General features: G+C 41.8%; 1 protein-coding gene across 6 annotated transcripts in view; it reads left to right on the top strand.

The window, feature by feature from the left end:
• The window catches only part of KDM2B (lysine demethylase 2B), a 170058-nt gene that overhangs the window by 96100 nt on the left and 56383 nt on the right, over nt 1-17575 (top strand). For all 6 annotated transcript variants that reach the window (XM_034790646.1, XM_034790644.1, XM_034790648.1 and 3 more), the window contains 2 exons: nt 551-666; nt 7889-8015. In XM_034790646.1, coding sequence (XP_034646537.1) covers nt 551-666; nt 7889-8015 — 243 coding nt within the window. The remainder of the gene's footprint in view (nt 1-550; nt 667-7888; nt 8016-17575) is intronic.

The raw sequence follows: 17575 nt of genomic DNA on the forward strand, positions 1-17575 counted from the left end.
TTACCTCTACAAGATGGCTGGTACTGACCTTAAGTTGCTATTGTCTGATGGCTGTTTGGGCCTTGTGTGATACAAGTTTGGTGTGTCTCAATCCATCTGCACATCACAGACCTGCCACCACTGTTAACATGATTTGTGCCCCTGTTTGGTGATGTCAGAAGAGAGACTAAGAGCTGAACGGGCCATGGAGAGTGAACTTCCTTCTCATCTGTGGGTTGTGGTTGACTCACATTGGTGCAGAAGCGTAAGGGAAGCTTGCTTAGCCTCCACCCATGTTGTAGCTGTTCTGTGGCTAAATAGAGCAATTCAGTCTCTAGAGCTATCATTATACACACACATACAAACACTTTCTTGCTATTACAGCAATCTTGAAGTGTGACCTTGAGCAAGTCATTTAACCTCTCAGTGCCTCAGTTTCTCTGTCTGTAGAATGGGACTAATAATATTTGTATTCCTCCTGGTGATCTATGAGAATTTGTGATTGGTTGTAAAGTCCTTTGTGATCCTACATAGCATGAGGCATTCTCAGTTCTTTGCTTTTCCTCTTTAGGATGGATACATGCAGTTTATACTCCAGTAGATTCTCTGGTGTTTGGTGGAAATATCCTGCATAGCTTTAATGTTCCCATGCAGCTTCGCGTCTATGAAATTGAGGACAGAACAAGGGTAAGGATGCTTGATTCTCTTTTTAAGTGTGCAGTTCCTTTTGACTGTATCATGTATAAAATCCTTTTCATGTCCCTTTCTGAAAGACACGAACTAGCGGTATCTCCATGTCACAGTGATTGGAACAAGAAGGTAAATGCCAGGCAACAAGGCCCTCTAAGTCCATTGTTCTTGGTGGGATTTGCTCACCTATTTGCCCCCAGTTCCCATTGACTAGTCACTGTTGAGTCTCTTGTCTGGTTTTATGTCCCCGTTGACCTCCTCTAGTGTACACCAGGGGTTCTCAACCTTTTTCTTTCGGAGCCCTTTCCCTCCCTCCCCCGCGCTATAAAAATTCCACAGCCCATCTGTGCTCCAACAACTATTTTTCTGCATATAAAAGCCAGGACTATCATTAGGGGGTAGCAAGCAGGGCAATTGCCCAGGCCCCATACCACAGGGGGTCCTATGAAGCTAAATTGCTCTGGTTTCAGCTTCAGTGCCGGGTGGCAGGGCATCGGGCCTTGGGTTTCAGCCCCGTGCGGTGGGGCTTCGACTTGCTGGGGCCCAGGCAGCAAGTCTAATGCCAGCCCTGCTTGGCAGCCCCCCGAACCCTGCTTGCGGCCCCCCAGGGGGCCCCGGACCCCTGGTTGAGAACCACCAGTGTAAACATCTTTCCTTTTGCATGGAGATACATTGCCCTTTAGGGTACACTTTTCCCTTTTGGTATGGGCGAACAAGACCAGAGAACCAATGGAACTAGCATGGTTCTGCTGCCCAGAGTGGAATGGGGGAGCCATACAAAAGCTGCACAAGGGAACTACATTACTCATTGTTTGCACTCTGGAAAGTTTTCTTCCACAGCAGCTCCACGCCAGTGCAGGGGAAACTTTGGGGATTGGGGTGGGGGAGACGGCATTGAATCCACACATCTGGCCAAAACACCCACATAGTGGGAAAGGGTATCAGATCATGGAGTAAGTGACTGTATGGGTTCTACGCTTGGAGGGTGAGAATTGGACCTTTGGGTTAGAATCCCAGTTACTTAATAGCTATAATTATATTTTAGCTAGATAAAATAAGACTAATAAAAATCTCAAAGAAGTGTCATTCTATTTTAGTTGCCCCATGTGGTGTTTTTGTTTTGTTTTGTTTTTTTGTTCGCCTGCCACAGTATTGTAATGCAGATATTCAACCATCAGTTTATGTAAGTTCCTTGCCCAAGGATGTTGTGAAGGCCAAGACTGTAACAAGGTTGAAAAAAGAACTAGATACATTCATGGAGGATAGGTCCATCAATGGCTGTTAGCCAGGATAGGCAGGGATGGTGTCCCTAACCTCTGTTTGCCAGAAGCTGGGAATGGGCAACACTGGATGGATCACTTGATGATTACGTGTTCTGTTCATTCCCTCTGGGGCACCTGGCATTGGTCACTGTCGGAAGACAGGATACTGGGCTAGGTGGACCTTTGGTCTGTTCCAGTATGGTCATTCTTATGTTCTTATATACAGTCTTGATACAGTTATACTGGTATAACCCCGTGTGTGGACACTTTCATTCCAGTGTAAGATTTGCTTTGTTCATTTTAGCTTGTATCACTTGGGAAGGGATTTAAGCTGAACTGAAATAAGCCATTCTTACTCTGGAATAAGTGTCTACACTGAAAGAGAGGTTGTGTGTTAGTGTTATTTATACCAGGATAACTAGTAAATCTTTCCCATATAGATAAGGTCTATTTAATATTGTAATTTATTGAACACGAGCAGTATTCTCAGTGCTGTTCATTCCTACAAGAGGGCATGGTCCCTCCCCTAGGGATTTCAGTCTAAATTAAACACTTCTATCAGAGACACAATACACAGGGTGAGGGCCTTGGCTTGAATCGTGCACATTTTACTTAGTGACTCTACACCATTTCCTCATCAGTGTGCAAAGCCTTTTTCCTATGCAGCCTCTCTCATTCCAGTGTTCTGACACCAGGATGCTACTCCATTACTTTCCAGGGGATACAAAGGCCGATAGGTCTTGTATTGCTAAGCATTGATAGAAGGTATTGGTTTCCTGGAGGGATTTGAATGGAGAGAGGGAATATTTGGCACATAGGAAGGAATTCTCAGTGGGAGAGGTGGGATGGCAGAAAGGGGCAGTTAAAAGGAGGATCTGGGCAGAACGAAGGGTGTGAGAGTGGGAGTAGGAGGAATCAAGAACAGAGACAAAGGCAGGAGTGGAATTTTGCGTGGCCTTGACAGGAAGCATGAACTTGATGCGAAAGGCAGTGGACAGATTTGAATAGGGGAGTGCCAGGAGGGGAAGCTGATCTTAGCAACAGCATTTAGAGTAAATCAAAGGGGGAGGTAAGATGAATTGCAGGGAAGCAACAGAGAAGGAGGTTGTCGTAATCAAGGCCAGAGGTGAACAAGGGCTAGAGAATGGCATTGGGGTAGAGCAGAAAGGAAGGATTTTAGAGAGATTGTAGCAAAAAGACTGGCAGGGGATATTGGAGGCTGGATGTAAGAGAGAGGAGAAAATCTGTGAGCCTGGGTGATGAGCTGTCAACAGTAGTGGAGACAAGGGGAAGAAGAGAGAGCTATGGAGGAAAGATGTAAACCAGAAACAGTGTGTGAATGAATTACATAGGAAGCCATGGAGAAGATGGAAAAAGAGACCGATTATATTACTGCAGCAATAGAAGCAATAGGAGCATCATTTTCTTAGGGAGTTGAGCACCCACTGCTCCTATAGACTTCAATCAGAGCTGCGGATGCTCAGCACCTCTGAAAATCAGCTCTTCCTTCCTAGGGAGTTAGGGTGGCTCTTGGCTTTTCAAACGTTCATCAGCATTACACTAAGGGAGACATTAGCCAAGTCACAATGAGCAGTTAGGGGTCTAACTTGCACTGAGAAGTTGGGACACCTACTTGCCATTTTTACCTTTGAAAATCTCCCTTAAATTGTTGTTTGGAAAAGGACGCTTTCAAGATTGGAAGCCCACATTTTAACCTTTTTAATCTTGTAGGTTTCATCTAAGATTGTTTCTGCGAAGTACATGTAATGTTTTATCCTTCCCGCCTCCTCCTCCCCAAATAAATGTTTCAGTGCTTAAAAGGGGTGGGGGGGGAGTCTGCCAATGGCCCAGAGCTCAAGCAACCCTACAGCAACAAACTCAGCACTCAATGCAGCTATATGATAATAATGTTATACTCAGTCCAGCACTCCTGAGCAATCCTACAATAACAAAGACATGTAACTAATCAAATGCTCACAAGTAACCCTACAATAATAAAGATGTGTATGCAACCCTACACTAATGAACTGACCTGCAATAAAACGTGACAGAGAAAATAAAAATACATGTTTTTTGTAAAATGGTGATTAAAAAATTCCTGAAATCATTATACAAGTCTCTCTTAAGAGTAAATGTTTTCAAAATGAACAGAATGCACTATTCAGTTTACTTTGTGGAACAAATATTGTAATTTCTTCTTTATTTGAATAATCCTCACTGAGTGGTATAGCCAGATCGTGTTTAATGTACTTGAAAGCAAGTTCGCCAGTGAACAGACTGCAGATGGGTTTCTCCTGAGTATTGATCTTTCCATTGTGTGTAACACAGAAGTAAATTACATGATGTGATTCACAAAGTAATTGCCACACTCAAATCAAAGTGTAATCTGGGTGTGTTTCCCCTCTTGATTTTGCACAGAGCAATTTTATGGAGGTTTCACTGTGTTTAAACCTGCTGTATAATGCTTAATCATCTTTGATTGCTGGTATTCAAAGCCATTTTTATGCTAGGTGCAGTTGTTATTGTCTTAGCAGCTAAGACAAGGATAATACATGGCTGAAATGGTAATGCTGATTTAGAGCCCAATAAAACCCCCTAGCTTGTACACTTGTCATGCTTATTCTATCTTAATTTCTCATATCCCTGGGAGATTTTTAAAGAGGGTTATAGCCATTTAAAATAGTTTTTAAGGAGTAATAAAAAACATGTCTATTGTTGGAAACAGCTTCTAACGTGCAATTGAGGTAAACAATTATTCTCTAGCCTTGCAGTTTGTAGAGATTTTCATTTTGCAGTCTGCCTTTCCTAGAGGCCAATTAACAGCTAGGCAAATAGGCCAAGCTGTTTAGCTTTCTGCTAGACCAGCTTGGGTAACTGCGGAGCAGGCTGCGATGCAAAGGTTCATCATTTTGGCTTAGGGGTGTTATGGGTTCAGTATTACCGAAGGAGAAGAAATGTTAAGCTATTTTTAGCTGATCTAGATTTAGTCACATTAATGTATTTGAACCTGTATGAGGATACAAGCATTCAAAATATATACGTAAGGTGGTCACTCACAGATGATGGTATTTGCTACTGATTCTGTTTTCTGGAACCTAAATTTAAAATTGATAGATTAATTTCCCCCCAAATTAATTTAAAAAATTGTTTTAAAATATTGCGATGAGAATGATTCAATGCAAGTAGAAGACATAATGATTTTTTAATAGCTATAGTGTAAGAAACTAATACATTCTAGGGGAGAACGTGCCTCACATGTGCTTGGTTTTTTTTTTGTTTTTTGTACAAGTCTCTAAAATAATTTCACTTTGAACTGTAGAAACGATCATATTCCAGAGAGAATTTTTCTCACTGTACAGGAATAATTAAAAATATATTCAGTGGATTGTAAATTATTAATCATTGAAGTTAGAGCTGGAAAACGTCTATTAGATTATCTAGTCTATCCCCCTGCTGGTGCAGGATTTAGTCCCCCGGCAGAAGATACATTAAATAGTAAATTGTAAATGGATCACAGATAACTTTTGGCTTCATAATTATTTTTTTTTTAAAGTTCATTTGACCTATGGATATACAATAGGAAAAGGTATGGGCATGTACGTTCTACAGTTCGCATCCATTACAACTAATAAATATCTAGGAAGGTCATAAATGATGTACTCATTTATGCTTTTGTATAAAGCACATTCAAGAAATTTTTAAACCACTGTCAATCTTAGATTTGCTTCTACAGCAAAAGGCACTGTAGACCTTTGCACAGTATCTATTACTACATATGGTAGCTCTTACTTTTGAAGGTTTATAAAGCAGAGCCATCTCAGGCAAATAGCGAATTACAGAGGCATGGAGGGATTTGCTGTGGGTTGGAACATTGATAGTGAGGCAATTAGGAACTCAAATTGAATATTAAAGATTGATATACATAATGGGAGCACTGCATGCATTACTGCCTTGTCTTTCACATTGAATTAACATTGGTAACAACTAAATTTGGTGAAGCTCAGAATCTGTCAACAAATGTTGAGCAATGATGTCTTTAATATTCCCAGGCATGTGGCTGAAAACCTTTTGAAGGCTGAGGGGTGGAAGGCGGCTTCCTGTTTGTAAGTCAATTCTTTGCAAATTTTGTTTCCTGCAGTGCTCTCTTGGAAAAATTTGAGTTCCTTTATTAGCATATATTTTAGCATGGCTAATTTCCCTTGTGTTCTGTAATAGTGATAAGTGACATGATCTCTTCTTTCTGACATGTAACCAAACCAAAAGGAAAAAGGGTTCTCCAATACTGTAACACCCTGGGGTTGAATGTTGTTCTCGCATCTAGGTTTTGGTTTTTTAGAAGTACAGTGCTGTATAACCCACAACTTAGGGAATGTTTGGAACGATGCAGCAGCAATCAGTTGCATCACCCTCAGCAACATTTGACAGCATCTGGCTTCAGATTTGCCAGCTACATTTGTGCTGAGTTTGAGGTCTCAGCTCTGGTAAACATTTTGGATTACTTATACTCTACCTTGCAATGCACTTAGTTTCTTTAATGACGTGTTGTTTTATTGTTTAGTGTTTCAATTTCCCCTACAATGGGAGCAGATGCAAGGTTTTTTGACTGTCTACTCTGGGCACAATTTTCAAATGTGGACATTTTAGCAGAACATCTGAATCCCACAGGTGGATGCTCTGATCATAAGGCAGGTGTGTAAATGTCTGTTTTGCACAGCCAAGTGCCAGTATGAGTTTCCAGATGCTCTATTTAGTCGTTCTATTTAGACTCCCATGTTTAAAGAAAATGGACTGCCTGTAATAATGAGCCTTTCTGGTGCAATGCAGTTTTCATTAAAGGTGGGCAGACATGTGTTAGACTTGTTGGTTAGGTGAGAAGTTAAACTGCATAGAATGTGTTAAGAGCAGTTCACATAATCCTGCTGCAATGTATGCAAGCTAGGTTTTATCCAGCCCACAAAATGCAAATTCAATGCCTGCAAGGAGTAAGAACTGTTCAGTGTAAGTACCTGTGCATGCAAGGTATATGGCATTCATTTTTTTTTTTTTTTAAACACAGCAAATGTACATACGTATTCAAACACAGCAAATGTACATACATATTCCCAAATTGGAGGCTCCACAGTGTCTTCCTTAGCACAGAGATCTCCCTTACTTGGAAAACTGTTAGAGGGAAAAAAGCAGTTTATTTTTCTTTTAAACATGAAATAAATATCACAGATATACAGCACTGAGAAATCCGCTTCTGATACGAAAATAGCAAGGCTGGGAGATAAAGGGAAGGGGATATCCTGGCAGAATTTTTTGATAGAATCCCACTTTTCTGTTTGATTCAGGGCAAAAGTTGATTGACTACCAAAATATTAAGAGTAGAACAAATGTAGGGGCCTTTTTTTATATTTAATGTTTGAATGCGATATACCAACAATCAAAATTTTGTTTTTATTCCATTGTTTAATCAAATGGTGATATTGTAAAGACTTGAGTTGACAAGGATCGAGTTTCCTGCTTGGCTCTTTGTAGGTAATAATGCTGTTTTGACAAATCATGGAATAATTTTTAGGAAATCAAAAGAACCCACATTTATTTTAACTTGAATTTTAGTGACTAACATCTGTATGTGACCACCCTATGTTTATACAGTAGATAAATAATACCTTAAGGGGCCATGCATCAGTTTCATGATTTCACAAGACCACAACTCCCTCCCCACCTCCCCCACCAACCCAAGAGGGTACAAATTAGTGAACCAAGGAATGATGCTATCATAGGAAGCAGGCAGGCAGCCTCCTCATTTTGTATGCTGAACGCATACATCTCACTCAGCTCCCACCCTCTTTCCCCTCCCCCTCCTGCATACCGTTTGTGCTCTTGATAACATGATGAGAATGATGACTGGCCCTTGTGCTGCAAACTTCTCTCCCTTCCACATGGATTGACAGTCTCAATCTTGCTTTCAGGTGCATGCCAAATTCCGTTATCCTTTCTACTATGAAATGTGCTGGTATGTTCTGGAGAGATACGTGTCCTGTGTGACCCAGCGCTGCCACCTCAGCAAAGAATACCAGAAAGAATCAATGTTAATTGGTGAGTGAATCCTTCAAGTGCGTATTCAGAATGGACGCTGGCATCTCAGACTAGTCATTGCTTTGGCTTTTGCAAAGCAGACTGTAAATTAAATTGGAGAAATGTAGAGATCCTAATGAATTATTTCATTATTTGGAGATGGAGAAGATTTGAAGCTCAAGCAATTTCACTGAACCGCCACCCTTCCTTGAATGATATTTATTGAGCTTTTCCATGGCAAATGGATCTCAGAAAAATAATTTCAGATTTGTTTATTTCTTGGTTTCAGTAATGTTTGTGTTGAGGTGATCTGCCAGATAGTTGAGGATTTACTGTTGCATTTGGCATATTACCTTAGCAGCCAAAAAGTCTGCATTGCAAATTTGTTCTGTTGGGTTGGATAGTTAGCACTTCTATAGCACTTTTCATCTACAAAGTGCATTACAAGCAGCCACTAAATCTGGCTTCTTTTTTCTTTCTTTTTTTACATCTCTGGTTTTATTTTTCCCGAACTGGTGACTAGTTTATTTAAAAAACAAAACAAACTTACATTATCAATAACTTAGATGCAGGCAGGGCAAAGAAACCTTTAAAACAATAGCTGAAAGTGAACTGTGGCAGAGATGGATGGATGGGATCAAAGTGGGAAAGCGTCAAGGGCTTGAGTTCTAGCAGTACAGCTAGAGTTCTAGCCTTGCCTATCAGCTTTATTTATTTTATTTCCAAAGAGCCACTGGGCCACATCATCTTGCTTTTAGGCACAGAAAGGCTGAAAGTAGCACAAGTATCATCTAGATCAGGCTGGTGCATCTGGAAGTGGAGAAAGAAGCTAAAGTATTTCCATCCCACCCTTTTCCCCACTCCCATAGCTGGCCATCATTGTGAATACCACATGTTTGGGAGCCCCAGAGGTTTTGGAGAGAATGGCCAGCAGTCAAGACATAAATGGCCACCTAATGCATCATGACATTTCAGTGAGAGGGGCTGCATGGGTGGTAAGCATCGCTCTTTAGTGAGCCATGCTGCCAGGGAGTAGCATGGAGAAGCTGACTGACTGCAAAGATACTCTGAGATCTGAAGGATCTCCCTGCAGATCTCAGCAGATCTCTGTGGATGGAGGGTCCCATTCCACAGCCCCTCTGTGTCCCATCAAACTCCTCCACTGAAGGATTAATAAGTCAGGAACTCCCAAAGCATACTGTGTGGTGTGCTGAGTAACTCCTCGCTTCTGGCTGGTTTTGTTCTGGGGGGAGGAGCTCTTTAAAGAACCATTGACAAAACTGTCTGTCCTTGTATCCCTTGGAAAGTAAAGAAGCAGCACTTTGATGTCTGAATGCTGGCATGAGAGATGCTGTGCTCCAGAGAGGGTCTTCCTGACACTGAGGCCGGGGTGGAGGGTCATTAAGTTGTACAGTGAAATCAAAACGTTTTAGAATGAATGAGGTGCATGGAGATGGGATGGCTCAGGAGATTGAACATAAGATCTGGAACCTTCCCCATCTAAATCACCAGCGTGAATCCAGGTCAGCTCAGTAGTGACTGTTGGTGATTTGGTCACCCATGCGGAATGTGTCTCGGGTTATGTCTACACTAGATAGCTTACAGCGATATTGGTACAGCTGTGCCACTGTAAGATCTCTTGTGTAGCTGCTTTATGCTGATGGGAGAGAGCTCTCCCGTTGACATAATTAAACCACCCCCAACGAGCAGCGGTAGCTATGTCGGTGGGAGAAGCTCTCCCGCTGACATAGTGCTGTGCACGCTACCACGTATGCCTGCGAAACTTTTGTCACTCAGGCTGGGTGTGTTTTTCACACCCTTGAGCGACATACGTTTTGCTGACATAAGTGGTAGTATAGGCATGACCTTAGTCCAGTTCCTAGTGGTGAGGCATCCAAGTCATGTAAAAACACAGTTGTCACCAAGTTGGCCCATTTTGGCAATCTCAGTAGGCTGAATCAGCAGAATAACGGGCCATGGAGATTAAGTTGTCTTCTCAGCTCTATAGATGGTGCTTTTAGGCCAGGATTGAGGTAGTATGGAGAACCTTGGACTGCTACTGCCCATACTGTAGGAATTCTGTGGATGCAAAGAGAACTTTTGGTGTCCCCGGGTCTGTCAGTCCAGCCCTTTGCAACCGCACTAAAATTACTTAGACTCAAAATTGTATTTTGGATCCAGAATACTGGGATGCCTGCTGCAGGAAGAAAATGTTGTGATGGAAAGAGACTGTTCATTGTGGGGAAGGAGATAGAAATGGGGCATTCAGGGTGATAGAGTAGGAGTCAGTGCTTAGGTGGGGATGAAGGGAGCAGCCATCTTTAATTGGGTCCCAGTTTTCCTCCAGATTTACCCCCAATTTTGAGAGACATGCTGCTTCTCTAGAGTTTGAACAGGAAAGGGCACTTATAGCCTTCAAGGGAAAAAGCCTCAGTAAAAACAAGTCCGAAGAGCAGTAATAGTTTGAGCAATCAGAATAAGAGGTGGATAATGCAAGTCAGAGGTGCTTTTGAAGAACTGCTGCCTATAGAAATACTTGGATTTAAAGAGCAAAATTCTATATCTCTCTGAGAAGAATGCTGGCCCTCTCTACTGTGTGACTATCGCATTGTCTAGGATCAACAGGCACTCTTTCATCTAGCCTGGGGCTCTGCCAGGACAGCACAAGCCTGGCAGAAAGAAGAGGCCTGTGTCAAGAGTGGGACAGTTTGGAAGCCTAAGTTGCAGTGAGCGCTGGAATGGGGCATGCCTTCTCTCTCTGGGTGCTGTGGGAAGGAAATTGCACTCATGGCAAATCCCACAGTGAGACACGTTGTCTCCTTCCTTGGCTGTTGGGCCTGGGGAATGAAAATGTTTTTTTTTTTGTAAGGAAGGCTCATTTTCCCTATCGTTTCAAAGGTTTCTCAAATATTCTTTAAATAAGATTCCAGATCCTTTTTAAATCTAACTCTCCCTGATTTTCAAAAACCTGCTGGAAGCTTGAATTTGTTTCATTATTTCCATCATGCACAAATGGATTTGTTATTGAAGGGCTGTTTGCTGGAGCTGCACACTGGCTTGTTATGGCAATGGTGTGTGTGTATGTGTGTGTGTGTGCGCACGCGCATGCAGTGCACACTTGTCAGGTTGTTCATGACTTTGTCATTGTAGGGTTCCTCTTGAATTTTGTACTCTAGATTGTTGTTGAACAGTTGTGAAGGTTTCTTTATTATTATAGGAATGCTTCTCAGAGCAGGACTGAAGGTACTGATTCTCTTCCTCCTTTTTTGGATTCTCTCTCTACTTCCCTGATCTTCATTTGCAGATCGGTAGTAGCAGCTAATGATGAGCCCATCCCCAGTTTGATTAGACCCTTCTGGAGTCTCACATTTCTCTTCCCCTACTATTTTACTAGAACCTGAACCAAAACTCCAGATCCTAATATAATGATACCTGCTACAATTCTTCAGCAGGGATAGAACCTGGGCCCTTCAGCCATAAAATCACAATCCACTGCTATGTGAGCTAAACGAGTCCCAGACAATGGGGTGAGGCATGATTACAGGCATTTGACAGTGTATTATATTAATACCACCAGACTTCAAACATGTTAGGATCTTAATCTGACCTTGCTCTCTTGGACAGACGTGTACTTTTTACTCACTTAAACAGTCTCTGTCTACAGCATATTTTATCACCTGGCTGCCACCTTCAACTTCAGTTCACTAGCTTACTAAACAGTGTCAGTCTCAGTGCTGATTTCTGTCGTTGACTCCTAGGATCTTCTCTCTGTTCTAAGAAAAAGACATTTATTTATGCATCTTTGTCATTATCTATTTTTTATTATTATTTATTATTCCCTGGTGGACTGTATCTTTTAGCTGATTATATAGGTGTGAGGGACCTTACTAACTGGTGTTCAAAAGGCCAAGTTTATTATATCATCTGGATTCCCATTTTTGGTATTTTGCTGTTTTTTTCAAAGAATTCTAACAGAAACACAGCTCCTATCAAGAGAAATCATACCTTTCTGTTCTATTTCCCTGTCATATTGTACTACTTAGGATATTTTCCTATCCTGCTCTTAATTATACAAGTATACCTGTACTGAGGTGAAGTTGCCTGGTCTGTAATTGTTGAATCACCTGTAGCTTTTTTTTTTTAAATGGGCACCACAACATTCAGGCACAACTGTTAAATGTAGAGGATTCAGTGAACTAGATGTTGGCAAAGGAGCAGAATTTCTGACTTTTTTTTAAACTTCCTTCAGGATTCTTGAGGTCCTCAGGTTGCTGCCTCCTCTTTTCCTTAGAGACTTCTCTCTCTGTTAATGCCATGTCTTGATTTCCATAAGAGGTGCTCCTTTGAGGAAGGACTTCCCCATCACCATCCGTAGTGAATACGGACAGAAGGTTACCTGCAACTCCTTTGTAGTTTTAATTGTCCTCTTTACTTCTTGGACTAGGGAAACCATCTTGAGTTCCAGGCATGCTTATTAACAAATTTCTTATGGTTAGTCTTAATGTTTGTAGCTATCTGCTTCTTCACATTTCCTCTTTTTCCACAGTATATTTTCCCTGTTATGGTTTGTGTTGGATTTCTACTTCTTAACTATACTTTCTTTTTGGCTCTTATAGTTTGCTGTATTTTACCCTGGAGATATGCTCTTTTATTTTGCATCTGCTCTGCTGCAGACAGTGTTCTCATTGGATCTCACAAGCTAAGAAGAGTCCGGCATGGTTAGCACTTGGAGGAAGAATCTCCAAAGAGAAAACAGTGCTGTAAGAAGTGGTGTCTGGAACTTGCTAGGCACTTTTCTTTGAGTCAGTAGTGATGATAGATGTCTCTTTAATGCTGATAGGTGTCATCTTTGGAAGAAACAGAAAACCAAGGTCCTGATCACTTGTGTTAAAGATCCCATGACACATTTTTTGTATAAAAAGGTGCTAATTTCAGTATCCTATCCTCTAACTCCTGTGTTTGGATAGACCTACCTAGAAAGCAGTTCCCTCTGTCTGGTATTTTCCAGAATGAGCTGCTCAATTTATTTATTTTATTGCTTTATTGATACCATAACTGATGGTATCAATAAACAGTTTTTCCAGAATACTCCCTCATATGCGAATTCCTCTTAATATTGCTCCATTTCAAGTCACCTATCCAGGTTGTTCTCCTAGATTTTGCTGCCTCCCGGATCTCACTTATCATCTGGTGTTAGAGATCTTTGAGTACTGTTCCAATCTACAGGATGTGGGGGTTTGATGTACATGTCCCAAGACTAAATTTGTGGATTTGTTACATTATATTTATACTTTGAGTTTAAGATGGCCAAATTCTGAGGTGAGTCTGAATCTTAAGAGCTGGTCTACATGCGGAAATTGACTAATATAATTATTCCGGTTGAGTCACACCAGTATAATCCCCATGTGGACACTTCTTATTCCAAAATAAGTGTCTCTCTTTTTTCGGTTTGCAATTATTTCCATCTGCAAAATTGCAGGCACAAAATCGGAGACCCAATACTTGCCTGACTGAAAGCTTGTCCCTGTATTCTACTCTCTATGTGAAAAACATCTACATTTTAAGTGGTATAAAAAGGAGGCCTTGCTTCCTCTCTCCTTCCTCAGTCCCAGAATGAGTTTCCAGGCAATAGCTTTCTTAGATTAAGATCCTGGTTAGTATGTGAGAGTCTGTTCTTGCTTTGATCTGTTCCATAGGAGGGCAGGAGCTCAGTGGAAGTGATGGCATTACAGCAATCACAGGCTTCTGTAAAAGCACTGAATCTCATTCTTTATATCCCTCCGACTGTGGCATTCGTCCTGCCAGTTGGAATAAAAAAGGGCACTCTATGTGAACTTCCTACCAGATTTGAACATGTGCTGCTCCGAGATGGAAATGCCTACAGGATTCTTATTCTTAGAATTGTTGAGTCTATGTTGGATGTTGTCAACTGCTGTTGACCTACATGTGTCCTTCAGTCAGATGTGAATCTTGAGACTAAACTGACAAAGAGTAATTGGGAGAAGATGTGGCACTAATCATAAAATACTCTGTATCCTGTAGCTTTTAAGATTCCCACTGTAAGATGTTTCACAGGATGGCTTGGACTGTACATACAGCCTGATGGGTAATAGAAAGGTGCTGTATGGAATGGTGGAGGAACCATTCCTTTTTTCCTTCACAGACAGTATAGTGGATTTCCCATTGAAAGAGAATTTATGGATTATGTTAAGTGATTTTTATTTGGGAAAATTCTATATAATCAGATTCCTCAATGCCCTCGTTTCCTTTTAAGACTGCTATAAAGAACTCACTCACTACCTCTTGCTGACAGGCCAAAGTGCCAGGCTTTGGAGCTGTGAATGGCAATTCCACTTGCAGCAGAAGAGTGTGTATTGAACACACTGTACTGCTGAAGGGAAACTTAGCAACTTAATCCTCTGTTGAAGAAGGTAACTATGTATAATCACCCCTGTTTTGCAGAAGGCCAAACTGAGGGAGAGTGATTGTGATTTGCCTAAGGCCACACAAAGAGTTATTGCTTTAGAAATTGGGAGTTCCTATCTCCTTGTCCTGTGCTAAGATAGACCACCCTTTCTTTTTCTGGATTACAACACCGCGGAGTCTCTCTGTTTTCCATATCCAGAATTGTTATATTTGTGAGAATTTTTCCCCCTGTCCTTTTTTGAAAGGATTTGAATTGTATTAAGGAGGAGACCCACAGTAGGTGATCCTAGGCCTGGGGGTAGCCAAAGACTCTCAGGATAATATGTGATAAGAAAGTAAAGTTTGTATACTGCAGTGTTCGTGATTGGCACAAACTCTGATGAGCCATATGAAGCAGTGACCTCAATTCACAGAGGATTACACATGTTCATGATGCTGGGAGACACCACTTCTTTATTTAATAGATTGCTCTAAAAAGTAAGCACAGTAGAAAGCATTTAAACACTTTAAAAGACTCAATTAGGCCCCATATGCATTTGCGTGGAGGCCATTTAAACAGTGTTCCTGGTAACATGGCTTTAAAGTGGCAATGGGGATGGACCAAACCCTGTTAGATCTCTTCTTCAAACTCTTTACCTATGCCAGGTGGGAGCCTGGGCTACAAAATAGCTTTTAAAAATAGTTATAATGCAGTGTTGGCTGGTGGAATGACTAAGCAGAGGAAACCACAATTGCAGTCAGCAGGATCTTTTCTTTTAGGGAGATTTTATAAACAAGAAAAAGGAACAAATAACATACTCAGCAAGGGAAACAGAAAACTCCCAGTTGGGTGTTAACCCTTTAACACTTAATCTTAATCCTCCCAGCTGCACCAGTGCAAACCCCATTGTACATGTGCTGTACCTGGACAGCTTGGGGCTTGCTCTACACCAGTTGAGTATATCTACACTGAGGGCTTGCACTGTGTAAAAATGCATAAGGTGGACAAGCCCCGGGACAGACCCCAGCACACCATAACTAATGGGATGTGTTGGCATAAAAGTCCAACCCTCAACTCTTACTGAACCCGTAATGGCCAGTCTCTGGTTGCAGCGTCCTGCCTCTTTCTCCCTCCAACATTTTCTCTGTGTCAGGCAGCACGAGCGGCCTCAGCATGAGTGGATGCTGAGCCCTGCTCTTCATCTTTGTAAATCATCCCTTTTCAAGATTCCCTGTTTATGCGGGGGGGGGGGGACCCTAATGGGGAGGTCATGGGGCAAAAAGAGCCCAAAGAGAAGACAGACAGCCCCAGGAACAGTAGAACTGCTGAGGAAATTCCCCCTGCACCAGCTGTAAAACAGACTGGAGGAGTGGGACAGGGCAACACAGAGAGCTGCTCTGCAACCCTTCAGCTCCATTGAGATTTGCACCAGGTGGGGATGTGGAGAGATGCTGAATAAAACTGCCCACTGAGACATAAGCACATTAGGACACATGCCTAGTGTCCCTGCTCCCAGAGCTGAGACATGCTGAGAGAATCTCCGCTTTTAGTGGGGAAAAAAAAATATTTTTAGCCCTTGTGGTAGCAGAGAAAATCTTGCAACCATAGAATCAAAGAAGTGTAGGACTGGAAGGCATGAACCAAGTGTAACCAACACAACAACATTGGTTGAGTGCAGATCACCTCCAGCAGAGGGAGGAACAGCAGCCAATGTAATTGGGGAGGAAGATGCCTGGCCCTACTGTCATTCCCAGGTTGGACCAGGGCTCCACTGCTTTGTTGGGTGGGGTCTGGGTTTATCAGTGGAGTTAGGATGCCCCATTGGGCTCTGCTCCTTCCTTCTGGCCTTTTCGTTCCATTGATTAGATCAGAGATAAAAGGTGGTGGTGTATCTCACGTGCCACCCACTAATGGCACCAAAACATCATTTGCTGTAGATGGTCACAATATGATTTCCTTCTCCTTTCTTAGGTGACCTACCCCAGTTACAGCCGTCAGTGGCAAGCACCTAGCATAGCGGCGCCTATACAAAAACATAGTGTAGGCAGCAAAGTCAGTGTAAGCTACGACTTTCACTGTTCCGCATGACCACAGGTTCAAGTAGACGAAGTTGCACTGGTGCAAATTGCAATTATAACTGCTTTCCATGCCCACACCAGGGGTTCTGCTGCAGCTACACTGGCCACCAATCACTAAAATCCCCCAGTGTAGACAGGACTTCCATACTTTAATCTGCTGTGAAGTAGCGAACATTACTGAAATTTAAATGATCAGAAAATGTGTTTATGAATATTTTAATTAACAGAAAGGCAGTGTGGCCTCTGGGATAGGGCACCAGACTGGAACTCAGGAGAACTGGGTCAAATTCCTGGCTCTGCTACTGGTTTTCTGGGTGACAGAAAGTGGCTGCTTCTGAGTGTTGTTGTTCATCACTATATCACACCGAATAAACAATTCAATGCACTAAATATTGAATTTGATTATGTTAAAGACTTTACAGGAGCGGTGTGTATTGAATGGGACGGAGAGAAGAGGATAGAAAGAAGGAGGATATTTACCTTCACTGTAACCAGGGCCTGACTGGGTCAGTGGCCCAATACTTTTTTTTTTTTTTAAGCTTCTGTCTTGTTCTTCAGAAAATCAGTTTAAACCTTCTTCCCCCAAAATAATTCTCAATCTAATAAGATTGTGAGGAAAACATTCTGTGATGTCTAAGTTTGAAATAATCACCCACTAGCCTTGATAAATGTAACTTCCCCCTTCATTTCTGTCAGGTGTTACCTAACTGACTTGTTTTCACAGCGTAAACAAAACTTTATGAGGATTTTTTCCCAGCATGTCTGAATTTAGCAGTTAAGCAACAACTGTCTGCTTGCTGCATCTTTCTGTTTTCCAGCTAGTAAGTACAGTTTGTTTTCTGAGGAGATGATGGCACATTCTTTCACTCAGTCAGAACCTGCTCTGTCATAGAGGTTCACATCCAATCTCTGTGATTCTTTGCTTCATTATTTGTGAGACGTTTGCTTATTATAATGCAGCCAAATCCTGAAGTCCTTACTTAGGCCATGTCTACACTAGCATCTTAATGCAGCACAACTGTACTGACACAGCTGTGTAACCTCTATGCTGACAGGAGAGAGTTCTCCCATCAACATAATTAAATAATCTCCAATGA

The sequence above is a fragment of the Trachemys scripta genome, chromosome 15 (genome assembly GCF_013100865.1).
Source record: "Trachemys scripta elegans isolate TJP31775 chromosome 15, CAS_Tse_1.0, whole genome shotgun sequence".
Classification (NCBI taxonomy): Eukaryota; Metazoa; Chordata; order Testudines; family Emydidae; genus Trachemys; species Trachemys scripta.